Below are 27,222 nucleotides of genomic sequence, written 5' to 3'. Positions count from 1 at the left end.
GCGCCCCGCGAACTTATTCTAACTTAGGTGAAAATATGATTTCTAATAAAATAGCAACTCCGCAACTAGGTGTTTGAACATCCCTCTCCGATCACAGTGTCATGCTGCAGGCATGGTACGAGGAGTTCGACAGTATAATTTCTCAGCGAGTTCAAAAAGACAGATCAGTGGGTTGATTCGTAAAGCTGCGCCATGTTTATATCTGCCAAAACTGTCAAATAGTGGTGCTTCATTTACTAACCATTACTGCACGTCACTGTTTTAAGGAGGACAATGTTGTCATTGTGCTTTCGGCATCCATCTTGATTAGACAGTGCTGCTAGCTAGCAGTGCGCTCAGACACTATCCTTGAATTAAGCAGCGAATCCAATATTTACACAAATTGGATAATGATAAGAGAAAGAAGATAGAAAGAAGTAAATTAGTGGAGTAGGCATCTGATTAGTTGGATATTTCTGTGCGTGGCGGCCAGCTGTGCATGTGGAGGATTATTTAGAAAGTAGGAGGGGGCGGCCGCTGGAGGTGGCCGATCAATAGAGACCAGGGTACCGGCTGGGCACCGCCTTCCATTCCACACCACTCACTCCACGCACCAGCCTTTCTTCAAAGTTGGAGTTTTTACTTCTTCTCACTGTACCGCCATTGCGATTACCAAAAACATTTATTATTACCGGATATGCTGCTGTTATAACAAAAACATTCTAAAGTAGTTTTGTTTACACCCATTTGAAGCTTATCCCCGGAAATATAGGCCACCATTCTCTCGGCCGCTGAAGCCAGACTTTCCTTTTGCACACAAGTCAGTATTTGTTTCTTCTCTAATTTCCGTTTCCTCTAATTAGTAGAATTTCAGTTTCCATGGGTAATATCTATGTTGGAGTCACGACGGTGTGTGAGACAGACAATGTAATCATAACCTTGGTATGTGTAGATCTATCACTTTTGTCCATAACAATTTCTATGGAAAATTAGATTTAAAGTTCAGTGGAAAAGAGGAGATTAGACTCTGCAGACTCTCTGTTAGGAGGGAGAAGGTTTCAGTGCGTTGCTGAAGTCAACCTGAGTCTGTGGATAATTCACCTTCTCCAGATTGCTTTCTATGTGTACGTTAGACACAGATTTATAATTTCCACTTTTATCCCTTGCAGTAACACTGCAGCTCTGGTGGAGACTTTGGGTTAGCACTAATTTATTTTATTAAACCTCCCATGAGAGCCCCTAGAACCTTGATTAGTAGTTGTCAGAGAGAATCGGCGAAGCGGTGGCCACGATTTTCTTTGAATTCTTCTTGGTATTTATATTGCTCACAACTACTTCCGTGGTATTTCTCTACCGAAAAAATGCGCCGGTTGGCTTTTTCGAACTTACCCTAGTCGCGGTCCTAATAGCGGGGACATGCATTCTGCAACAGTAGTGAACATGGGTAATATTGAAGACAACTACCGTCTGGTTCAAATTCTATTTATCAAACGAATTTCATTAGATAAAGAGCGCAAACTGGAAGTCGTGTGAGTGTACTGCTAGATATATCTGGGCAGTCTTATCTGAGTCTTATCAGAGAAGTCCAATTTATGTATCCAATTTTTGTTCCAATTTTATTGACAAGGATTCCAGCTTGCGTACATCTGGCTGGAAATGATGCTAAAGTTATCCCGAGAATCTGGAAGTGGTGACGGTATCTTTACTTGTAGCTTAATAAAGTAGCTTATTTAAGAAACCCATCAGCCTAATGTTTCGAGAAAGGCGACCTGTTCCTTGAAACTTGAGCTAGTAAAATGTGTTTTTTTAACTTAAGGTTTTTTCCCCCCTGTCGAAAAAAGTATTTCTTAACGAGAACAGAAACTTGAAGTCTCACCCCTAACTGCGAGGGGTGGGTACTCCTTCTCTAGCCGAACCGAAAGGATTAGAGAGTCGCGCAGGTACATGCAGCGGCTCGGAGTGGTACAGTTTGCGTTGACGCTGAACAGGAAGGCGAGATGTCGGGCAGTAGAGCCAACTGCTCGTCTATTCAAATAATTCCCTGCCGTTCATTGCCAACAGTTCATAAAATATTCATAACCTGCTCCTCAGGAACCTGCCGCTCTTGCTCCATCTTTGATTTTCTCATTTCCTCGCCGCTGGAAGTGAAGACGCCTGACCCGCCTGCGGCTAAGTCCCCCCCGTCCTAACCGCTAAACTCACCCTTTAATTAGTTTTCCACTTCCATCCCCCTTCTCCACCTGCCCCCCAGTTTGGCTTGTCTTGAATTATTTATCTATTTTCCAAATAAACACCCTCTTTTTATCCAATTAATCGCTCCTTCTATTTGTGTTCATTTTTCTTAAATCGGCCAGACTCTGCTCGCAGTTCTTTTGCTTAAACGTAAAACAATTTTAAAACTCTTCACTTATTTCTGTTAGTAAGTTTTTTGGAAGAAAAATCAGCGGTAGAGTTAATATCTGGCTCTTAGACGCCAATTAGAGGAGTGTATACGTAAGTGAGTTGAGCCTCGGTCAGGCAGACATTTGGAACTCGGATATACTGTGGTATACATTTTGGTTAGAAATTCGATTTAAGTAATGTCGATTTGATTGGATTTTGGAGGGCTGTGACATCATTTTTTTCTTCGACATTATTTAAGAGTACTTAGGTGTAACAACTTCTAGATTTGAAGAAAATACTTGAACAGCGATGAGAGAAAGTGGTCGAAAGACCCTGATCATGGTGGTGCTCTAGACTTCGGGGGGCAATTGAAGTTGTTACACCTGTACAGTGAGGGAATGAACTCTGCTGATCACTCTGTTTACTGTAATTATTTTCTCTTTACAGCTGGATCGATTCAAAGAACCTCCAGCCTTCGGACCGATGTGTGACCTGTTGTGGTCGGATCCCCTCGAAGACTTCGGCAACGAGAAGAATGCGGAACATTTCAGCCATAATTCAGTGAGAGGGTGTTCTTATTTTTACAGGTACTTCCATGTTCAGTTCAGATTGTCTGTGTGGGGCAGCAAGGTACTCATCCTACTCAGTATCACCCCCAATCCGCCCCTCATTGATGATGACATCAAAGGTGATGTCTTTTGTGAATGCTAGTACTCGTGTCCCACTGACGTTTGCCATAGTACATTTGAGCAGTCGAATAGTTCTCGTGGCCTTTTCGAAAATATTTACTGGAATGTCAGAGGACGTTCTTTGTTTTGGATCTGATTAGTGAGGAACATACTGGAGCTCTTGGTAGCCATCTTTCAACCAAGACCGTCTTCAGTTTAGCCAGGTGATAATCCTGGCAGAAACAACTTCACACAATGCTGACGAGTCTTCTACTGCTGCAGCGGCTAGTTTTGTTGTTTCTAGTAAAGGTGCTGGAATATAATTACTTGGTCCAGCTTGTCATTTCTTCACGCCTTTAGGCAAAAAGCTTTTTGTATCTGGTTTAGTGGTATTTAACCTATTTGAAGTGAATACATACATACGGCGTGACCTTGACCCTCTTAGGGTGACGGCGATGCAGGACGGATGGTCATCGACGGCCAAAACATCGGTACCTTGCTGCTGCACTAGGTTTGTAACTTACCTCTCAGTTTATTCTATGTAATGGTGACTTTGTTACAGTTATGCTGCATGCTGCGATTTTCTCACAAACAATAACCTCTTATCGATTATCAGAGCACACGAAGCGCAAGACGCCGGGTAAATATGATCATTTCTGCAATTATTAAATTATTGTTTAATAAACTTCGAATTGCAGCCGTAAATACAGTCAGATGAGTGGCCCATTATCTCGTGCAGTCGATCTTCTTGGGCTGCTAAATCAAGCTAACACTGATGGGTACTTAGAGCATGCATAAATGTGGCTTTCTTCACCACAGTTCAATGATTTATGAAAAAGATGGACCACTAGTTTTCATCTACCTATTATGTTCTGCAATGAGCGAAAGTGGCTGACCAATAAGGAAGTAGGTCGGTTTAGAAGCATCTCCCATTGCTGCAGGCCTTGAAAGACTGATTCGGCGTGCGGTATTGGGGCAGGCATTATTATGTCGAAGAACCCTAGAATTATTAACCCTACATTAATAGTAGAATTAAACTCGCTTGAATTGATAACTGGGATGTCTTGTACATGATATTGTTAGCATTGTCGTGCTGCAATTTAATTATCGATCTTCTAATTAAATATATTTCTTAAACACCGCGTATTGTAAATATTGAGAAAACAAAATATTTGTTTTTTCTGCACCTCTACGGCTAAGGATATTATTGTAAACAACGTAGCAGACGATCTGGCATGCCAAGTCAACTAGATTCTCAGGTGGGCGTTCAATTTCGTGTTAGCGTTTTCGTCCAAGCAGACGTTCGTTTCTTTGCCATCAACGTTCCTTTATGACTAGACAGATACTGGCAGATTCGGCTAGGTTAGAGCTTTTTCCTAATGTGCTCTTCAGCCCTATGATATTCAAGTTTTATTTTATCATGTACACACTAAGGCTGCATGAACTTGACTTATTTGTTGAATGTCCAAGGAAATATCTGTTTTAACGTTTTTATGGACCTGAGTATGTTTTACTTAAAAAAAAAAAAAAAAATAGAATGTCAGAATTTGATCAAAACTGTTATTTACTTTTATTTCTAAATAAAGGTTATAAAGGGCAAAAAGGCGGGAACCAGAATGCAATAGATTCATGATACGTCTCTGACCTGGTTAAAGTACGGATGATCGGGAATCGTATTAGCGAATTATCTTTGCTAGTTTGGTTTGGATCAGTTGGAGTTAATAGCTGTGAAGTGAGAGCCCATGATCGTTACCCTGTAATAAACATTATTATTCTTTATTAACATTATTAATTAACTTAATTTTTAATTTTATTTAAGTCATGCAATTAGTTTTTTTTTTAAAAAAAATAACGGTTAACAGCAGTCAACAATCAATTGCAAACAACAAACAGAAAAGTAAGTGATTTGCCTAACCTAACTAAAATTAATTAACTACATAGCCACTATAACAGAATACCATAAATAACGGAATGCTGTTCGTCTATGTGGCACATGACGTTAAGATTCATTACAATCGACTAGCCGAATGCTATCTGCCTAGATCGAACAATTTTTCTATTTTAACGAACCATATGTTGTACGACAAATACACAGATTATATTTAAATAAAGAATTTAAAACAAATCTCATTTTATGCCAAAATAATTTTTGATGAAACTTATTTGGATTGGGCACCAACCCGCAGGGTAACAAAGTTAGTTGGAACAATGCAGATCTTTTCTGTTAAATAGGAACTTGTTTGTTTATTGTTTTTGTGCTCTGAAGTTTGAACAATGACATTGTTTTGATTAGTGAGTATTTTTAAAAGGTTTTAATACTTTAGTTGAAAGGCCGTTTGTTGTGCAAACGTTTTTGTTGATCAGATGAAAGAGGTATCATTAAAACACATGTTCACTGCGAGGCTAAAGTAGTCCGGTGCTCTACCAGCCATAAATGTCTTAAAAGTGGCTCCATTTGTGTAACGAAACTTACATACATATCCCTGTCGAACATCTCCTCCTGGCGGTCACTTCCGTTTGGAAGTTTCTTACGTATATCGAAATGAGTTTAAGACGGATTGTGGAAGCAAGTTGGACTCTGGTGACTTTAACATCTCAATTCTGTGTGATTGGCTTGGTTTTCTCAGAGTCTCACAGACTTGGTTTCCCCTCCATCTTCATCTCCTCAGTTCAACACCAAACAGGAAGCACGAAATCTGAACGGAATTAACTACTGAAATCGTCATTTTCACTTTCAGCTAGCAAACTGCAAATTTCGCCTTAGCTAAATCTTCATGTTTTATTACTATTACTGAAACGTAGTTATATAATCTAAGGCAAGTTTTGATGATGCAATAATTACGGCGTACATGACTGGAAAAGCAACGAACATATATTATTAAATAGCGCATAAGTGATGCATTTAACTGTTTGTTATCCACCCCTAAGTGCAGCTAAAGTTCAGTAAACATTACTAATGCAACCATTGCAGATATAGAATGTATAGGAAAAGCCAGACGACAGGTTTTCCTTCGCTAATCACCATTTTCTCCGCCCCCAACTACCTGGACGTGTATAACAATAAGGTGAGGTTATACTAACAAATCTTACAAAAATTTTGATCTAATTTATATCCTTGTACTGGTATTATAATTTACACGTTTGTTTTTACAGGCGGCAGTGCTTAAGTACGAGAACAACGTGATGAACATCCGGCAGTTTAACTGTTCGCCGCATCCCTATTGGCTGCCTAACTTCATGGACGTCTTCACGTGGTCGTTGCCCTTCGTCGGTGAGAAAGGTAGGAGCAAACAAAATGGTAGATTACCGAATTTCTGTGCCATCTTAACTACTACCAACTGTTTCTGGAAGAATGTTTTTTTATTCTACGTAATAATTGAGATACTTCCTCTTCCTCACTGGAAAGTTATAAACTATAGTCCACAACTACGGGAAGTACATGTATAGTAGTTGACACTCTATCGGACGTTTGTACTAGAACGATTAATTTTTTTTCTAGAACGCACGTCAAAAAAGGACGTCACAACTTCGTTTCAGCCTTGACTAGCATTGGCCAGAAGAACGTACGGTTAGCCTCCGTCACTTGTGCCTTCCACAGTTACTTTCCCTTTAGAGTTTATGGCCACAATATAATTTCGATGTATCTTTTATATTCTGAAAAGTGATTTATGTTTCAACTATTTAAAGAGATGCTTTAATCACGCACTGTAACCTAAAATATATCTACTTAACAAAAACTTACAATTTAAAAAGTTAAGTACAAGGGTTGATTAAATGACAAAAGGTACAGAAATCAGCAAGTACCCATCATTTCATTTATACTTCAGCTCGTAATTCTAAACTATATTAACGAAAATTTAATGCAGTAAAATTACTTAAATGTTATTATTGTAAAATTTGAATAAAATACGTAAGTTTTTTTGAACGTTTCTTATGAATTTCTTGCTGATTTGTGAAGCTTTTGTCATTTAATCAACCCTTAGACTTAACTTTTTAAACTGCAAGTTTTTGTAGAGGAGATTTTTGTACCTTTTAGAGTAGATTGGCTTTTTGTTCCTTGAATTGAACTTCTTTAAATAAATCATGATAAATAAATATTAAGTTATCTGGAATAATTGGGCTGATTAACGCAGGGTTTAGGGGGATAAAAAGATTTATTAATGCTGCCTTGAGCTTTTGGACACCCATGCACATTTGACACCAAATGTCATAGATTTCGCAGAAACCTAAATCCCATTAAAGTAAAGTAATCGCCTATTTTTTCAGGCAGTGCTTAACATCCAACTACCAATTAGGTGTTGTGGACGGAGGCGACTAGCAAACATACTTTACTGTAAATTTCTTTTTATTAACCATTAAATAAAATCCAAGGCCTCTAGACCGGGAATCGAACCCAGGACCACAATTTGTCTTTGGACTAAACTTGAGATTTTTCATATAACGAGCTAGGTACACTTGGACATATCGGACCCTTAAATCCCATTATTTTTTTGTAATATAATTTCCAATGAAAGAAATGGTAAAATATTTCTTTAATTGTCATTCTAATTTTCAAAATGATCAAAAATGCTGTTTTCCAAAAAATTCCAAGCCTTTGAAAGTGAATTCCATGAAGTTGCATATCTGGTTATCCATTTGATATCAGATTAAGAGAGAGCATTCTTACAGGGGGCAAACTCCTTTCTTAACCCAAAAAGCCATATTGACATAAAATTTCGAATTGATTGGCAATTCATCGATGAAAATCGGATTTAAACGATTGCAATAATTCTTGTTAGTAGGTGTAAGAGCAAGACGGTACTTTAATGTTACGTAGTGGTTCTCTACCCCAATCATCTTGCAAAATTTGACATGCAGTTTACAGAGTTATTAGTAATCAATTTTAAGAGAGATGTAAGGCCCTACCCTTTTTCAATACATTGGGCTATTGCGCTATTTTATTGAATCGATTTGTAATTCTAATCGATGAATCACTTTTCTGTTCAACAGTGACTGAAATGTTAGTGAACGTGCTGAACATTTGTTCAGATGATGAACTAATGTCTGACGGCGATGATGCCCTCGAAGAAGGTATGTTTTCCAAATTGTTATTTAAATATTTCTTGTCAGTAATTTATAACAAATGCTCTCTATATCTAGTCTTTACTTCCACTATTCTCTCTTTATATGCTGCTATCGATTGTTTCTCTTGCTTTTTAGCCACCATTTTCTTACTCTATAATATTATTTATCTAGTCATTTTTTTAAGAAAAAAAGAAGTATTTTTACTGTTACTATTATATATAGAATTTTAATGGAACTGTTTATTTTTCGAACTCTCTGATCCAGCAATCAAGCACATAAGTTGCTGTAAGCTAAGAAATACTATTTACTTCTTAATTTGGATTGGCTTCTAGCTGTGATCAATAGATTTGCAATTTTATGTATATTTATGTTTTATTCAGTTTTATTGTAGATAGATTGCGCGGGAGTTGATATTGTCCAGTCTGAGATCAGGGTGACCTCATGGCTCCCATACAGAACGAACGACTTCCTCCTGCTTCGTCTGTTAGATTAGCAGACCGGAAGGAACGGTTAAAGGGATCACCTTTTCTTCATCGAGGACACTTCCATCATTCTTGGGTCTCAGTAATGCTAGGCTGAGTCCTCTTCATTCTGCCAAGAGCCTTATCAAAGAAGGCAATCGTGCGTCGGCTGACCCCCCCCCCTAAAACTGTAGGAAGGTTGGGCGACTGGCACAGTTCTGTTCAGCAGTTTGCGCCTGCAGCGTTAATCAAGATTTAGATTTAATAAACCACATCTAAGTTATTGCTCCCACCTAGAATTGTGGCACCCTCAGGTACCTTCTCCAGTTCTGATCATTAGATTAGATAGGAGACGTCACGATGAAGGTATTTTACTCTCTAAAGAGCCTAACTCTAATCCTTCGCACAGATTTGACACGAACGGTGTCTTCTTCTTTGCACGCTACCCATTGACAGGAGGCCTAGGTCATCCGAATGATAATATTATAACCGTAGAGGACTGCGGGACAAAAATTAATGATCAACTTTTTGTATTCTCCTAGGCGTGAGTTCCTCCACCGTTTCTGTTCTCCCATGTTTAATGGGCAGATCTGTGACATATTCACAACGCCATGAACTTCTAGTTCTGCAGTCGCACACTAGACCTTGAACTGACTGCAGTGCACTGGTTTAATGGGTTCAGTTTACTGAGGGATCATTTCAACTTCCTACATAGTTTTTCCTGCGATGGCCCCCAGGCCCCTTGGTTCATCCTGCAACTGCTTACATAAACATTAACGAGGTCTTCTAATTGCTTAGATTGGCTCTCTAGGTGTGTGATCCGACTTATAAGGTTATCCCTTTAAATTTTCAGTTACGTAAATATTGAATTTTGTTTTGCATCGAAGAAAAAATCAATAAAATGGATCAACGCTTACAGTGGGTTATGTTTGCATTCTGGATGCCATCTTATTGTGGCAGTGCAGCCAATAAGATGGCAACCATTTTCATTTAGATAGAGAGATAAAACTCTCTTTTTTATTGTGCATTAACAAAAAAAAAAAATCAATCAGCCCGTCGATTATCAATCGACTTCTTCACTTACCTCACCTAGTTTTATATCGATTTATTTTTCCTGTTTTCGCACCTCTGCTTTCTTGATTATCAATCAAACTGCTCCAAACTTTTATTACAATTTGAGAAAATAATTTTTGTGTCTTTTTCTCTCTATTTCCTTTTCTCCGATTTCTCTTTCGGCCCCCCTCAAACACACAAAATTGTGCCCTTTTTTGTTTTCTTTTTGATTTTGTTGAATAAAACAAATTTCTCTCTGGAATATCGCTGCTGTGCCAACGGATCTATGGAATCTGCCAATAATTTATCTTCTCCTCGTTGTCCGCCATCTGCAACACTCTCGCAATAAATAATAGATGGTAAGAATCCGAGATGGTTGCATCTCTCTATTCATAATAAATTCTAATAATTGTATTGTTTATTATATTTATTGTTGATCACTTAGAACAAACAAATGCTACATTATTATTTTAGCTGAACTCTACGTATTTATCTAATTGTCGTCATTCTAAAACTTCACATTTTCCCTGTTTTTGTTTAAATATTTCTTGTCTTTAAAAAATATTAGAGCAAAGAAAGAATCCGTTTCCGACTTTTCTTTTTTGATGTGGCGCCCTCCTTCAATTGTTCAATTTTTACTTTTAAAACCCCAGATTCTCCCTGTATGTTTCTATTTATATCACTTTATTTATTTTTAGTTTTAATGTTTTCTATGTGTACATATATTTGAATTTAAAGTGGGAGCCGTATTTTGTTGGCGAAAGAAATAGTTTGAACAATACTTTGGTTATGTGAAAGGGCAACGTTGCTTCTATTCTCCATGGGGATGGTAAGGATTTACGACCTCCTGCCAGGTTTCCCACATTGCGGTCCCAGGAACATCCTTACGTGACATTGTCCTTTATCTAAATTAGATTGGCTTGCCATTAAATAGTCATTCGAGATGTTTGCCTCTCCAGAATGATCGTGAAGTGTCTCATCCCCTCTAAACTCCTCCTTAAAATTATTTTCCGTACGAATGATGTCTGAGTAGTTATAATGTAGTGACGCCATTAAGTATGGATTGGCAACGAAGATTGAGGTCGGAAGATATTCGTCACGCCTTCTCCTTTGCCACCTTCGGCCTTTCTTCGTTACTTGGACACCTTTGTGTTTCAGACCCAGTTTTGTTGCAAGCTGTCGTGTTGGACAGTTCTAATTCCATGTATTACACACCAAAACCTGCCGCAACCTTTAGGGCGGCTTGACTGAAAAAGAAGATGGCGCTTCGTCTGTCTATATGCCCTTATCCTTTATTAATCTAGCGAAGATTTCAGCCTGAAAGAGTGCTTCTAAGATGAATAGTGATTCTGAGTCGGTTAATCTTTTCAGCGAAGTGAGTTGAAGTCTTTAGTGGAAACTGCGCTAGTTAGGCAATCATTACCTAACATATTTTCCACAACCAGGCACTGAATAAACTGAAACGCTTACTTCCTTGGCACCATTCGCAATTCTTGACGGAGAGAGGCCCGTCGAATTTGAAGTCTCGTCATCTACTGATATTGATTTCAGCTAGGCAAAATTACTATTATACTTTCAGGAAACACCAAAGTATTTACTATTTCTATTCGCTTGATAGTTATGACATCCCATTTTTGATTCACCTGCACTGTAATTATTCCGGAAGTAGTGCGCTGAAGTTGTTGTGACAGCACTTCCCTTAGTGAACCAGTTTGTCGCCCGCATTTTAAATCTTAGTTATTATAAACAAAAGAACGTCATAATTATAAAGTTATCCAAACTACCCTCGACTATTTGGACAATGGAATGATGTTGCTGTAGTGCTGCGAATGTTTTTTTTTTGAAACTGTCTCCAGTTCAGAGTAGATGCTCATTATTATGTTTCTTTAATTTATTTCTTCTAGTTCTTTTTAAATTTTATTTTAACCACCTGTTTATATATTTTCCCAGCTCAGCTAGCGTCCAGTCTATGACTAGATCTGCGCTAGATGTAGTTTCTTTGCTTTTGAAAATATTTTTCTTCATTGACAAAGTGAAAATGCATTCCAAGTGTTCACTGATTAATTTTCTTTATTGGTCCCTTGACAGCTCGGATAATATATTTATAAAGATAATAGCATAATTCTTGGCAAGGGATTAGCTGATTGATTAGCGTACTGCATTCCTACGAGGTTCGAAACCAGCTGCTGGTCTTTCCTTGATCTGGACTTTACCCAGATGGCTTTCTGGCTGCTGCTTAATGATGTTTCAGTCTAGACAAACTCATTTCCTTTGCCGTATATGACGGAGTTATTGGATAAAAAAAGTGACCAATCCGACCAAGGCCTTCAGATAAGCAGTACTTTTCCCACCGCACTGTGGTTGGTTCTTCATAGTTCCGCTCCATGTTGTATTGATCGGCTAAGTTATTTGTAGTTAGTGGATGTTTGCCACCACTAGTGCCCATTGCAAAACATTCCTGATTGAACTATTTGGGGGAAATAGAGGAAAGAAATGAAGGTCACTGGAAGGTACGTGTGCGGTTATAGATTTGAATAGATTAGCTGGAACTTTCCATTATAATCTCCAGAACAAACACTACCAAAGTGAGAAACACTCTGAACTGAAATGTCCTATAAAAATGCTAAACTACTTCGTCCGTAAAAACAAAGTTGAGGGCAAAAATTATCTCAAAAACAAGAGAAACCTCAGAAAACAAGAAGTAAACAAACAATTAATTTCCAAGCGAAGGTAACAAGGAAGGTTTGGTGCCTGTGGAGGGAACACAGTTTCTTCTCTTTTGGGGCGCAGGAGGGCTTTTTCTTTCCGGATGTACTTATTCAAAACGCTTTTCTTTGAAGAACATTTCCGAGCAAATTGATCGCTTATTACACCATTACATGGTAATTGCTAATTTCCGTTTTAGTTAGAGGTTCCACCGTCGTTGTATTGTAGTCATTAAAAAGAAATCTTTCTGTAGAAAATTTGAGATCTGCTCCAACTGTGAGGATTCGAGTGTGAGAAATTGAGTGGTTTGTTTCAATGAGAAATTGACCAAATCAGTGTAAATATCTGTACATATGATTAAAGGACGTCACCACCACAATGCGTGGCAAGGTGGAGTGCATGCTACCTGAACAACACTACTGGCCGTGAACTGCATGCTGGCTCACTTTTAGATTAATCAAACTCACAGCTGAGTATGCAATAATACCTGCTGGTTAAAATTGACTTTTTAAAGTAGTCATTGTTTCTTTTTTCCCCAAGCAAGGAGGTGCTACTCTTGTGATGACGCAGCTAACGGAGGCCATCTTGAGGTTGTTTGGAAATAGCAGTAAAAACAAGGCTAGTTCTACTACCAACATTGAACATAAATGCAGACCGGTATAGATTCAAAGTCCTCATTGCTGAGGAACTAACTGTGCATTTAGCGGGGGCCCTTTGACTGCTACATAAGGCCGACTAGCGCCATTGCTGAATACTCCTTAAATCTATTTTTTTAAATGATCGCTTTTGTACTTTAATTAGGAAAATTCCTGATTATAATTAATTATTTACTTAAATTGAAGAAGGTTCTAACATTAAATAAATTGTGATTAAGAAAGTGTTCGGTATTTACTATAAAAAAAGTGATTATGTTTTTTGTTTCATTTCAAAAATATTAGGTTTATAAAATTAGTAATGGACTTAGAATTAACCAAACACTTATTCTCTCTCTCCCGACTGTTCCTCTGATGGTGCAAAGTGTGGGATGTCTAGACTCCCTTTCTGGGGGAAAAAAGTACAGGTTTTGCTGCAGAATGCTCATCAAGGAAGTCTTGAAGATCGTGCTTATTGTGGAAGGGATTTCATTAGGCTGAGGGAGAGAGAAAGGGCGATTTCTTGGGCAAAAGGGCAGGAGTTAATTGTTCACAAAATATCTGCGGCCATTTTCATGTTGGAGGATGTGGTCTCATTTGGATTTGGGCGCTTCTGATAAATTGACTCCTTCTCAAGGCACAGTCGTGCAGAGATAATGCAGCTCAACCACACGATGCCCCAGTCACACAATATGTTCTCTACCGAGCACAGGCATTGAAGCAGAAATGCTGCGCTCGGTTCCGGTTCTTCCACTTTTTGGCGTCCTCAAATGAGAGCATCTTCTCTGAACCCAGCCAAATATTGGTCGATTGTTCTCTCCAGCTGAGGTAGTACTTCCACTTATTACATTCTTGAGGCTCTGCTAAGACATTGTACAGCTACTTATACACAGAAAAGCATATCATCATGCGACATTGCATTGAAATGAAGAAGAGAATTGCACTTTTGGCGTTTTCACTTAGTCAAGCCACGGAGACAAATATATTTTCTGACATTAAAGAAATTACATCTTGTATTTTTTTATTAAAAATGAAACATTGAATTTTCAGTACAAACTTAGTGAAATTATACGAACAGTAAAATATAAAGAGATGAATGTCCAATCTCCATTTAGTGATTTTTTTATTTTATTTTAGTATAGCTACTGCATTATTTGATATTGTTGTTGTGGTTTGCTTGTTTGGCCCTGCAAGTCCAGACGGTGTTGACCAAACCCCTGTGCCAACTCCACCCTCTTTCCAACAATCAATCACCTTCTTCATTCTATCCCCTCCAAGGAAAAAAGAAAAGACCATCCCCTTACAACAAATACAATATCCTTACCTGCAAAAAAAAAAATTGAGCTTTTGTTATTTGACAGACAGATATTAGAGATTGTAAACATTGAGCCCACCTGTATTGTTCTGTTTTGAAACCAGCTAGCTAGGCATAATAGAAAGAAAAGTGAAAACGAAAATTACTGCCTCACAATATCCTGTATTGTGCGTGTAGTCATCCTGTATTGTGCGTGTCTATCCCGACACTGTGCCCTAATTTTGTTTTCTTTATTTTTTAGTTGTGTTTTTGTTTATGTTGCTCTTCTTTTATTTCTATTCTATAGCATTATTTATTTATATTATTAATACTTTTAGTGTGACAAACACTCCACACGTTAGAAGTGTTCCCTTATTTCTGTTTTAGTGTTGCTCACAACTGATCAACATTTTGGAATGTTTGCTACAAATTTAGTTTCTTCATTTAGTTATTTCAATTTCTCTATATTTTTTTCTTCTTCTTGTTGTTCCCATTAAGATTTACTCTGTCGGCGAATGTACCAGCTTGTTGATTCTTTTCACTTTCAAGTTCGTTTTAGAAGAAAAGAAAGTAACGGACTTTGATCTCTCATTTTGAGTTTTTTGAGACGTTTTTTCTTTATAAGAGAAAATACTTAACATAATTAGAGTGCTATATCGTTCATCTAAACTACCCAAGTTCTTCTGGAGGGTGTTCCTGTGCTGAACATTCAGCGCGATAGAAATGAGAAAGTTTAAGAAAAGAGGATAGTTTAGAATATTAATTTAAGGACAGAAGCGGCCTGCACGAAACAAATCCTTCAAATAACTTTGTATCTCATATCCTGTTTGAATTTGGATAGTATGTATTTCTGTTGCAATTCTAATTCCTCTTCTCTTCAAAGGTACGATTGTTGGGCCCTGACCTGTACCATTACTTCCGTTAGTGGAATAATTTTGGTATTGTGGACTATCTATGCGTTTAGCTTTAGCTAAATGGCTAGCCACAAGCGTGCAGATGCCGACCAAACTCTATCGAAACTCTCATCTGTACTTTCATGAGGGAGAGACCTAAGAAGGTAGAGATCTCCCACTATAACTTCCTTCCAGCTTCCACCTGTGTTTTCCGAAATGCTTCTATTCGTGATGCTAATTTCTCTCTCCCAAATCGTTTGGTAGAGAATAAAATAATGCAGAGAATTACATCGTTTTTAACGTAACCGCCCTTGTTCATAGAGTTTACAAGTGTAGATAGTCTCACTAATCCTTATTATGACCAGATTTTGTTCGGATGTGAGGTGGACAAGTGCTGGACTTTTAACTTGGAAGGAACTTCTTAGTGCTGAGACCGAAAGAAACGATGAGAGTCTTCGGAGATTGTCTGGTTTCAAGAGTTTTGTCCTTCATCCTTCAATTGAAGTGTCAAGTCACGGGAGTTTACTTTGGACCTTTGGATGATTGTAGTAATCGAATGAGAAATGAAGTTCTTTTTGGGGTCTGAAGAAAGGAGGTTAGTTCATTATAAAGAAAAAAACGTCACGAAAAACTTTTAATGAGTGTAAATTATGTCAGATGGGTTTTCCCAATTTAAGCGGGTGTAACATGAAAATAAACTTCTTTTTTTTGCTCATAGTTGCATTCAGCAAAAACTTTGAAATGAACCCAACAAATTGGTTTGACTATTTAAGGTCCAAAGATCATGGTTTTGGTCCACGCTCTGAAACAAGCTGGTACATTTGCTGGTGTTCCTTTAGGTTATGTTGGTTATTAAGAAATGCTTGTTAGTGTTTTGATTTAGTATTATATTTATTTTTCATTTATATTCTGTTTCTTTCTATTGAATTGCATTTTTGATGCGGCCATTTTTGTTTTTGAAATCCATTTTTATTCACTATCTCCAATCATTAAAAAAACATCGTCAAAAAGTAAAAAAAAAATTAAATAAACTAATCTAAAATAAAATTTAATGGCTATAAATTAAAAAAAAACTGATAACCGAATTTTTAAGTAGTACGTAGAATTAAGTTCCTATATATCGATAATGTTCCTGTACATCGATAGTCTGATCTAGTATATAATTCACTATTTCTAGGTGTATTTCTGTGTCTACTATTTACTATATATACATTATTTCTCCCTTTAATATATATATGTATATATATTTATATATTTTTAATAGACTGCACTGTCAATCTGAAATGTGTGTACTTTTTTAAAAATATCTCGCCCCTCTCCATTCTATTAAATTTATTACTTTTTTCAACTTTGGGTTGGTAGTAATGCTGTCATTTCCTTGGATCTGTGCTTTCCTTGAGCACTTTATCTGACGATTAGACGATTAGAAAGGTTTTTTTTTTTCATTTGGCCGAGTCTAAGACTTTTAAAATATGAAATTCCAACATAATGCCTAAAACTTGTTCTTGTACTTGTTCTAGACCATTTTTGTAGAGTATCTGTGGTAAAGAGAGAGAATTATTTTTATCTTGCAGATTGTCTGGGGTAGGTTAGTGTATTTAGAAATTATTAAGGTCTGTCTTATTTTTTCTCAAAGCGGTTCAGGTTGCTGTAAAAATTATGTGGCTTAAATTCGAGTGCGAACTGGGCATCTTCAACTGTTCGGGTAATGCGGTGGTTTGACGTGATTATTTTCTACGGCAAACTTACTTTGCTTGATGCATTCGTTATCGACTTGCTCGCAATCTCGGTAGGCTTTCATTACTAAAGATTCGGCCAAAATCTAACAACCGATAGTGCACTTTTTTTGTAGGTTTTTCAGAACTTCTTTTGTGAATAGATTGGCAAAGCCCATCGCTTTTCTTTTCTCTTCTTCACAATTGAAGACCGTTAGCAGAGAATACTGGGGGAGGCCAGGATTAGCACAAGCGATTAGCAACTCACTGGCTGATGAATAGTAGAAAAGGAATCTAGAACAGCATTGCAGCCAACCTTCTTTCATTACCCCTTAATTTCCCTTTATTTCATTATTATTATTTTTATTAGTTTTGTTGGTTTTTGTTTTGTTCGCTCATTTCGTTTTACGAGTAGAGGTTTCTCTTCTTACCTTGGCTCCTTCACCCTCATAAAAAAAGAGAAATAAAGTAATTGATAAAGATAAAAGATAGAACTCCTTAGAGTTGATTCCAGTTTTAAAGCAGTAAACTTAAATATTAAATATATATAAATATATATGTATGCATTTGTGTATACAATAATTTTGTTCACACTGAAGGGCGCCCAGTAAGAAATGCAGGACATTATGTGTAACGGTCGTACAGAACGGCGCCATCTTGTAGCTGCGTGACAAACTAACTAACTAAATCACCATTTTCAGCCTTCTCTTTACTCCGTAGAATATATTGTATTAGCTTCATCCAGCTTACATTGCCTTTCATTCTTGGAACTGGGTCATTCAACAACATTTGCCTAGGATCATGTTTAGAAGGAACTCCATGGACTTACTAGATCAGTGATGGCGAACCTTTTGAGCTCGGTGTGTCAAAATGTTTCCATATGGACATTGTTCATGGCATGATGTTGGGATGGTTAAGAGTGAAGGTCCAATGCCCGCCCTTCTTGCCCCCAACTTAGCCCAAGAGTCAGTTCGTCTGACTCCGCTTCCTAAGAGCTACAGATTCCATAAGTTCATCATCAATAATTCCACGATTCCATCTTTTTTGGCTGGTTCCTTTTTTATTTAGATTTTCCTTTTACAAGGATCTTTCAAAACCAAAAGTCATCTGCCATTTCTTACCTCATCTTCTGTGTCGCCTTCAAGTGGTCTCTCTTTTGGTCCCTTCCTCTTCATTATCGTCCGCACATTTAACGCTTGGTATAACTTCTATTTATATCTTCTCGTTAACCACTTCCTCACTCATCTGCCAGTCCTTTACTCTCATTTTCTATATGCTCAGCTGAAGAACTTCAGTCAATTGTGTAGTAGAGAGGGAGATTGATTCATGGAAGAGAGATCTAAGGATATACGACCCTTGGACCCGAACCTTACATTAAGCCCCTGAGGCAAAAAAAAGAGAGATGTTGGTATTGAGGTTAGAAGCCAGTAACCTGGCTGTAGCTGCAAGCAGGAGCAGTCTGAGAAAGAAGTGGTTAACTGCTTTAGAATCAAGATTAAAGTCATACTCGGTGACATTGCTGTCGTACAGCAAGCGTATGCTACCGCAATGGTCCACCAAAAGCAAGAGTATAGTTAGTTCTGTAGCCACAAGATGGCGCCGATTCTGTACAGCGTTTTTCTTCTCCTTACATCTCTTAATCTAACGCCCCTCGATAATATTAAAGACTGATGACCTGATGTTCAATAACCACAATTGCCATCCTAAAATAATTCTTTATTAAAAGAAAATAAATCACAATTTGAGTGCAAGTATGAGAGTAGTGATTCCTAGCTAGAACAGTTATGTTTGTTGCACACCCTATATTATTGTTTCTTTGCCCTATATTGCCTTGCCCTGGCGCGGCTCCAGCCAAACTTATAATTAAACAAAAGAATGGTAAGTTATTATTTACTGCAATTAAATTTTTAAAAATTAATTCCTTAAGTTTGATTATTTACAAGTTTAATTTTTTCGTTTTATTTGAGTTTTTCTTTTCCTTTTTTTACATTATTTTGTTTTGATTAATTCTTTTAAATTTTTATTTTTTGTTCACCTCAGTTTGGATTAATTAATTATTTTACTTTGGATTAAGGATAAACAAAATATTTGTTATTATTACCATGATTTTAATTTTCTGCTTCTTTCCGTTTTTTAACATTTTAGTTTTATTTTTTTATAATTTAAAATTTTGGTTTCTCCAAAAGAAAAAAAAAAGATCAAAAATATCCAGTTAAATATTGCCCAAGAGCATAACAACACCGCGTCCCTCAGCTGTCAGCTTATTTAATAAACACAAATCTTTCCTTTACCAAAGTTTTTGTTTGAATTTTTGTTTAAATTTTTTAGTTGGTTATATTTGTTTACTTTCCTCACTAGACGTGACCCAAAACGAGCTACCGTAATGTACCGGTTCGCCTTAAATCGCGTTCGAAAGAATTCTGTACGCAAAACTACGTGTACTTGGTCAGCAACTGGAAGAATCCTGCTGTTGCTTTCCCCTCATGTATTTAGTTCAGTTTCAGTTATCTCCCAATCTCAGGATGTCTTAATTGCAAAGTGTGATCGCATAATTCCTCTCAGTGATTGGTTCAAGCACTGTTACCATCCAACAGGGCGTGTTTACGTGTTGTTAGTCCAGGTTCAGAGATGGGATTCTTTCATGTTTCTGTAGAGGCATTTGAGATTGTGGCTGTGGCCCTAATTGGGTGACGGAAGCCAAAATCTCAGCATGAAACTGATTTATGGAGGTGCATAAAAATACGAAACTGGTCATACATTTAAACAATTCACATAAGTTTTCTTGGGCTTTTTCATTTTCTGCAAGTGAATACAAATTAGAAGAAGTGATGCCTATTGCTTTAGACTGACTTTATTTCCTAGTACCGATCAAGATGGAGCGGATAGCCAATCAATTCCTCTTGTTACATGAATTAAAGGATAAAGATCTTGCCCCAAAGTCTTCATTCCAGATGATTGAGTACCCAGGATGACTATACTGAGGCTGTCGAAGAGCTTGATATAAAATCTCAAGCGTAGAGTTGCTTTGCGTTCAGTGATGACCTTTTTGCCTCCTGAATGAGGAAACAACAGTCTTCTAGAAGCGACGTCCTTGGTCGCATCCAGCTGGCCATAAAAACTCACTTCCTAGCAATCTATATAGCTCACATCTAGCAACGGGGGCCCTTGGCCGTAGGGCGGCAAACAATGTACCAGCACCGGGTACCAGTGGCCGTTTGATGTTGATACGAGTTTAAGTTTTACAAAATCAAACCCTCTCAGAGGCACGATAGACTTCAGACTTGGTAGACCGCCGCCTGCAAGCTTATTTTATACCAAATTAGACCGAATTCTAACCCCCAAGTCTTAAAACTTACAGATATTTTTTATTGTTGACATTCCAGGCCGTTAATTCTTGCCTTCGGGTTCATCCTATTTTTTGTTTATTTATTTGTATATTTGTTTGATTTTTGAAATTTCATTTTTGTAAAAAAAATTAAAAAGTCTTCGTAAATAATAACATTTAAATTTGAAATTGCAAAAAATGTATAGTTGGCTGGGCCAATCAAGGCATTATCAGGTTATAAATTTTGTTTACTTTTTAAAATGATTTATTTAGTTAGTACTACAGTGTTAATAGTGTATTGTAGCGCCCCTGACGGTGCTCCCTTTAGAGAACTCTTTTGTCTGCTCTCTATTACCTAAAATAACCTCTAAAAGTATAACCTAATTTTTTTTCTACCTTCTTTAATCTGTGCCAAAACAAAAAAAAAAATCATCCAAAATTAATAACTTTGAGACTAAAATTATAAAAAAAAAAGAAAATTAATTCAAGACAAAAAATAAAACAAAAAAAAAAAAAATGGTTGTGCCCCTTATATATTTTGCTCCTGTCTTTATTTCGTTTTTATTATTTGTATTTTATTATTTTCGTTATGTTTTTAGTTGCAAGCATGGAGTGTTCTTTTTTTAATTTAAATTACTTTCTATTTATTTGTTTATCTTATATAACTTATTTTTTGTTTTTCTTTTGTTTTGTAAACAACGTTTTTTATTGGGATTTTTTGTATTATCTGACAGCATTGTGTGTGTAGACATTGGTAACACTGAATTAAACATTATTATATACCATATGAAACCTTTTATTACTTTGGATGTATGCCTATTATTTTCGATATTTTAGATTGATTATTTGGTTTTGTAATTTTCCGACTTTAACTTGTAGTCCATTTTTGTCTAGTTCTTTGGTAACATAGTGCACACAAACTAGCATTAAGAACTATTTCATTATTTGTGCCTAGCGCTGTAGTCGTGTCACTCTCTTAAAAACCAAATTATTACCAAACAGAGACACCAATCATTTAGACTTTCATTCTTTGTTTTGTTCATTCTATTGTTTGTTTTTTTTTTACGTTTTTAATTCCAATTTGTTGGTTTAGTAGAACTAAACACACTGTAAGTTTAATTTGTGTTGAGGAAGTGACTTTGTTGTTGTTTTCCAAATTATAATCCTACCTTCTGTAATAGTCTATATCGTTATTTGAAGAAGAAAACTCTGTTGTTATGTCCTGTTGAAGAATATAAAACAAAAGACAATGGCCGTCAAAGTGTCTTACGCTGATCTTTCTAAATTTCATATCACGGATGTCTACTCATATCTTGAAGAAGAGTCTACTGACTCTTGTTCTTACTTCCTGTGCATGCCGGAGACAAAGTTCTCCACCACAGTATTAGTGCTTTAATGGCGGCAGTGGATCTGACGGTTACAGTTAGTTTACTTTCTTACAGCTCTGATTCAAAGAAGAAAGGCTTCTTGTGATATTGACAAATTAAGAAAATTAAAACTTGCTGTCAATGGGTTCAGCAAGCGGATGTGACGTAATTGGGATTGATGTAAAATTAGGGTGTGGATCTAGTTCTCAATTCGGTGCTTGCAGCCTTTGTGACGATTATCTAAAGGTTGAGTTCGGCGTAGATTTCATCGTTGCTATGTGAAAACTGGGTTTACTTCGACCCATATCACTACGTTCGTTCTAATGCGAAACCTTCTCAGATCATCCCATGTAGAAAGCAGTCAGCGATCAGAGCCTAGCAGGACTCACATGTAACAGTTTATCGTACTATCAGATGTGCAGCTTCTATCAGCACGAACAACAGTCACACTGTCTGTAGCAGGATCAAGACGCTCAAAGGATGCAGCGAATGCAACGTGCGTGGAAGGTTTTATGTTTGTTACCTTCCGTATTTGAACAAAGAATAAAGAGTTGATTTTCTCTATTTAAAGGTATTTTTTCATTAAAATGAAAAGCACTTTGAAAAGTGTTTCAAAGACTTATTTTGGTTTCTGATTACTATTTATAGTGACGTTTCGATTGTGTGCCGATGTCTATCTGATTCCACCAACTTTAAATTTAGCTCCAGACAGTTTTCATTTTCGTACACATTTCCCGTTTTTAAAACGTTAAAAATAAGACTTGTTTTAATCCAGAATGCCAAGAACTGCATGACCCTTTTCTGTTTCTGTGGCCACAAAAGTGGAAAATTTGTACAACGTAGGACAAAAATGAATTATAGCCTAAATTGAAATTGGTAATAAATGGGCCCACGATCGTACTTCACTATAAATGGTTGCAAGTAGCCGAAATGAATGGAAGAAGACTTTGAAACTACAAAGAGTTTTTCTTTTGAGAAGAAAATGGCCTTCTGAAAAGAAACGGAAATAAAGAACTGTGCCTCTAATGAGCGCAATATACAATCATAAACATTAAAGAAGGTTAAATAACCTTCTTGGTTGCCAAAATACCACTGTGGCCTTTGACATAACGGAAGAATTATATTTCCACTGCCTCTTCTATTAAAGTGCTAATACTTTTATATTTTAAAAAACAAATCTGTTTTAAATACTTTTTATTACAGTTATGATAAACTTAATTTGTTTGGCATACTATTAAAGTTATTAATAGTGAGATGTAGATGCAGAAATAGTCGGATTGATTAAACTATCGATAGTAATACACCAATCTAATCACACCAAAAAATTTAGCTTTCCCAATTTTGAGTGCGCATTTCCCTTTTCGAGATTACTCAGCTGCCTGTTTTTGTAAAAACAATTCTGCAGACACACTTCTACAGATCGAGATGTGCATGTTTAGTTTTACAGCATTTTTTCCTACTTGTTTAGCCACATTATGGTGTACAAATTTAATATAACACATTTTGTTTTTACAGGACCTCTCTCTTTTCTCTAGGTTCATTTTATATATATATATATATATATATAGAATATTTGAGAATGTTTAGAGAATAGGGAAAGATGGCAGATATGTGGATTTGTCCTCTTTCTTATTTTTATTACTTCTACACTTGCGTTGGCACTACTGTTTCAATTTTTTTGCAACATTTAATTTTTGTTTTTAAATAAATGTATTTAATTTTGTATTGCCAACTATGCACATTTAGACACAAGCCTTTTATTGTGTATGCATCTCGAAAAGGAACTTTTTTTCTTTAATTTAATCAAATATTTCAAAAAAATGAAAGATAAAAATGAAAGCAAGCTTCTTCTTAAAATATTTTTATTTTTTTTCATTTTTCGCTGTACTTTTTTCTTTGGCTTGCTCTTACTGCGCTTGTGGGAGGTTATATTGATGCTACTTAGTACCTTCTAAAATCATGCGGATTCTCCAGAGATTTTAGCGTCTCTACGGGTACTTGTTTGTAACACAACATTAAGTCAAATCTGCCCAAAAGGGCCTGCAAAATGTGAAACGGACTCAGTGTGAGCTTAGCTTTCACAAGTCTAGCTCCTCATCATACAATGAGAGAGCCAGAATAGACTAAACACTAGATTACCAAGTCTACTTCCTTAAAGCCTTGAGATATTCAGGATGTTTTACCACCCCGTCTTCTCAATATCTTTAAAAAAAAAACTTCCAAGGGCATGGAAGATATTTAGGAAGATTTCCAGGGTACCTGCATCCTTCCTGTGTGCTATCTCAGTAAATTGTTCAGATCCACCATCGATTTTTGGAGGAAATTGATAAGCCATGGATGGAATTCTAGTACTGAAACTAGGGATTGCCGGACTTGATTGCGCTGCGTGTGGTGGGCACACGTTCACTTATTACCTGAACCTCCTATAGACAGGGTTATAGTTATTCGAGACACTAGTGCGGAATGAGGTTCTGTTCTTGCGGAACGGAATTTCGCGACACGACCGAAGGGAGTTAGAAAACATGAATCGTAACAATTGTAATTAATTTACATATAATAGTCTTTCGTGGACTTATTTATTGAAATAAATAAATGGAATCCCTATTTTTTGTGTGCATTTCACTAGTATTACTGAAATAAGTGGAATTAAATTAAATAGATTTTGGGTAGAGACACGGCATCATGGCGTGTCCGCTCTCCGTGTGAGAAACTCGCAGAGAAAGTAATTTAAGGTGGGGGGGCAGTAGGAGAAAGTCAGGAGAATGTTTATCACCAAATACTTCCTGTTGGAACATGAAAATGACCCCCCCCTCCACACACCACCACAGGCCGTTAAAACATGCATGCCAAATTTTTATATGAAATAATGTTATTGATTTAACAATCAATTTTCTGCTAAATGTGAGCGAAAGAGAAAACAATGTTCTTGTGCATCCAAACAGAGGCTTTTGTTTATTTGCATTCTCTTGTCTATTTCCTGTTTATTATGTTTACATTTTAATTAATTTTTACTTTTGTCTGTTTTGTGTTTTTATTCCCTCAGTGAGAAGCTCAAATAATATGGCGGACATTAAATTGTGTTAATTATTCTGCCAGAAATGTTTATATTTATTTATTTATTTTTTAATTTAATTTAAATTTATTTTTGTTTAAACTGAATAAAAAAAAAGAAAAATGATACTTTTTTTGGTCCCATTTATTTAAAAGAATTTTTTTGTTTTTGATTTTCATTTTGATTTGCGTGGACATGATGGCGTTCAACCTCTATTACTCTACACAAATTTTGGAATTCACTCGGTGAGTGCCCCCCCTACTTCTTCTTATTTGTGAGTTACAGACAAGACTATTTTAAGGAAGGTTTAAAATTAAACATAAATTTTGAGTGTGAGCATAAATTTCTGAGAATAGAATAGATTTTCAGAGAACACAGACGCCCCCATTGTCCTGCAGAACTGCTCGCCTTCCCATCTCCCATCTCACATATCTCATTGTTGTGTCTGATACTTGAAGTATGTAAGAGTGCGTGCCTGTGTGTGTAGATAAGTAACGTCTTCATTGGAGCCACATTCATACTCAGGAAATCATCCAAAACTGCCATTCCAAGCTCATCTTATACTTAATAAACCAGACTAATTATATTTTAAGAGTGAGTTGTGCTAACAAATTCCATTTTGACAATCGCCTTTTCCGTACAAGAAGTACATCCAATTTATTGGCAGCTGAGGCTCTGAGCTGAACCGACTGACGATTCTCAACACATAATCAAAGCTAAGTGATTCTCGCCAGTCAAATAATGCCTGCATAACTAACCAAGCGTGTAGCTTCTATACTTTGTCTGGGTTCAGTAGCGATTGGCTTTGAGCCGATTGCCTGAGGCTATTTTATTTCTTAAGGGGACTTATCGAATGTTGCTGGGACACTTAACCAAAATTCTATGTTACTATAAAATACGTAATATCTATGTAAGCTGCAAAATCAGGGCTCTCAAATTGGCAGATATTTTAGTTGTTTTTATTGGAAAAACTTCACTTCGCCAATTTTAGTTTAATACACGATTCGTTAGGGAATCAAAGGTGCGCGAGTCTGTTGCGCAGTGAACTAAAAGGTAGCTAAAAGCGTACTATTGGTGGTTTTCTTATCTTTGTTCTCCTGCACATAGGAAATTATTTAATTGGAAAATGAGTGATAGCCTGGAAAACAGAGCGACCAACGTGACTTGCGCCCAGTCCCATATCTCTGACCGGTGGTAACAATAGATCGTTATTTTGGGTGGAAGAATTTGAAATTTCCTCCTTTAGAATTTGTGGTCAACATTATATTAATTAATTTGTCCAGCGGAAAGTTCAGTGTTTGGTAATTGCATAAGTTATTAATGCGCTTTTTTATAGCAATGCAGTTACCTTCCACACTTGCTACTAAGTGCTTAGTATAGCTCAGGGTCAGGAAGCTGTGATAGTAAAATGGAGTTTAGAAATATTCTCTTTTACAAGTAACTAATATATCTAAGCAGTTAAGTTTAGCAAGTTTATGGTTTGCAAAACAAAAGCGTGATCTCCTGCAAATGAGACATTGAAAAGAACACACTTCTTTCTCACGCTACGGGTGACAAATTGTCCTCACCTGCAACGCTTCTACTAACTTGCTTTCGCAAAGCTTTGCCTTGCGTCTGTCTTGAAACTGTTTCCAGAGAGAATGCTGGCTGGCACAACATAGTTATTTACAGAGCCAGAGCAATAGCCTGGGATTCGAGGGGTACAAAAAAACTGTAGAAAGAGACCAGCATAAGGGTGTAGTGTGAATTGGTTCTTGAAAATGCAGCCGCTGCAACACTCCCTTCCGTCTGCAACTTCTCTTCGCATCCTCCACTCCATCAGGGCCTTCTTCTTTATTTATCTACCGCTCAAATTTATCCTTTTTGAAAGAGTTAATTAAAGAGTATTTCAGATAAAAAGTAACTTCCGGCTGTATATTACAAGGCAAACATTTATTGCTCCTATTTACTGGTTTTACTTGCATGCCGCAATTTTACTATTTATTTACAATTCGCTTTCATTATTTACCGACGCAATCACAATCTTTATCAAATATTTTCTTACTTTTATATCTAATCAAGAATGTGCCAAGCCTTCATCTTCATTCTTATTGCTGCTCTCCATTCTTACACACACATACACAGATTCTTTTTCTTTCTTTTTTGAATTATATTCACCAAGATCAATGAGGTTTGTGAACTGCTCAGTAATAAATGGGCCTGATCTGTGCTAAATTTACTCACTGCACGGAGTGGTCATACTTCTTTATCAAACTGCCGAAGAGCGTTTCGATTTACCACTACATTTTTGGCCGCCATCTCAAATTTATCATAGTTTATTTATTTAAATACATATTAATTATGAGTTGTGTTTTTGCAAAGAATTAGGAATGTGAATTTGGGAGTGTTTATCTAATGTATACTTTTTATTGGCAGAACAAGAGGGAGTATTCATTGGAATTTTAAATTTTTAATTATTAAAACGCCAATTCGATCTGAATTCTGGACCATATCAAAATCTGAGTATCTCAGTCCATTTCGATTTTGAGAGAAAATTCGTTCCTCTACGGGGTAATCCTGCGCTGTTTTCAGTAAACTACGCCGCTATTTCCTAGGAGTTTGTGACAGAGTTTGTTCCGTAAAGGTCAGGGA

General features: G+C 36.7%; 1 protein-coding gene across 8 annotated transcripts in view; it reads left to right on the top strand.

The window, feature by feature from the left end:
• LOC141454944 (serine/threonine-protein phosphatase 2B catalytic subunit 3-like) overlaps positions 1-27,222 on the top strand; it is a 135,565-nt gene that overhangs the window by 95,953 nt on the left and 12,390 nt on the right. For 5 of the 8 annotated variants that reach the window (XM_074129659.1, XM_074129660.1, XM_074129655.1 and 2 more), the window contains 6 exons: positions 2,809-2,948; positions 3,592-3,669; positions 6,001-6,094; positions 6,183-6,309; positions 8,019-8,099; positions 18,699-18,725. In XM_074129659.1, the coding sequence (XP_073985760.1) occupies positions 2,809-2,948; positions 3,592-3,669; positions 6,001-6,094; positions 6,183-6,309; positions 8,019-8,099; positions 18,699-18,725 (547 nt within the window). The remainder of the gene's footprint in view (positions 1-2,808; positions 2,949-3,591; positions 3,670-6,000; positions 6,095-6,182; positions 6,310-8,018; positions 8,100-18,698; positions 18,726-27,222) is intronic. The other 3 variants (XM_074129656.1, XM_074129658.1, XM_074129657.1) reach the window with 1 other exon arrangement.

The sequence above is a fragment of the Rhodnius prolixus genome, unplaced genomic scaffold (assembly GCF_049639745.1).
Source record: "Rhodnius prolixus isolate KJV_2025 unplaced genomic scaffold, Rpr scaffold_15, whole genome shotgun sequence".
In the NCBI taxonomy this organism is placed as follows: Eukaryota; Metazoa; Arthropoda; class Insecta; order Hemiptera; family Reduviidae; genus Rhodnius; species Rhodnius prolixus.
The sequence above is the reverse complement of the archived record's forward strand: the minus strand, read 5'-3'. Positions and strand labels throughout refer to the sequence as shown.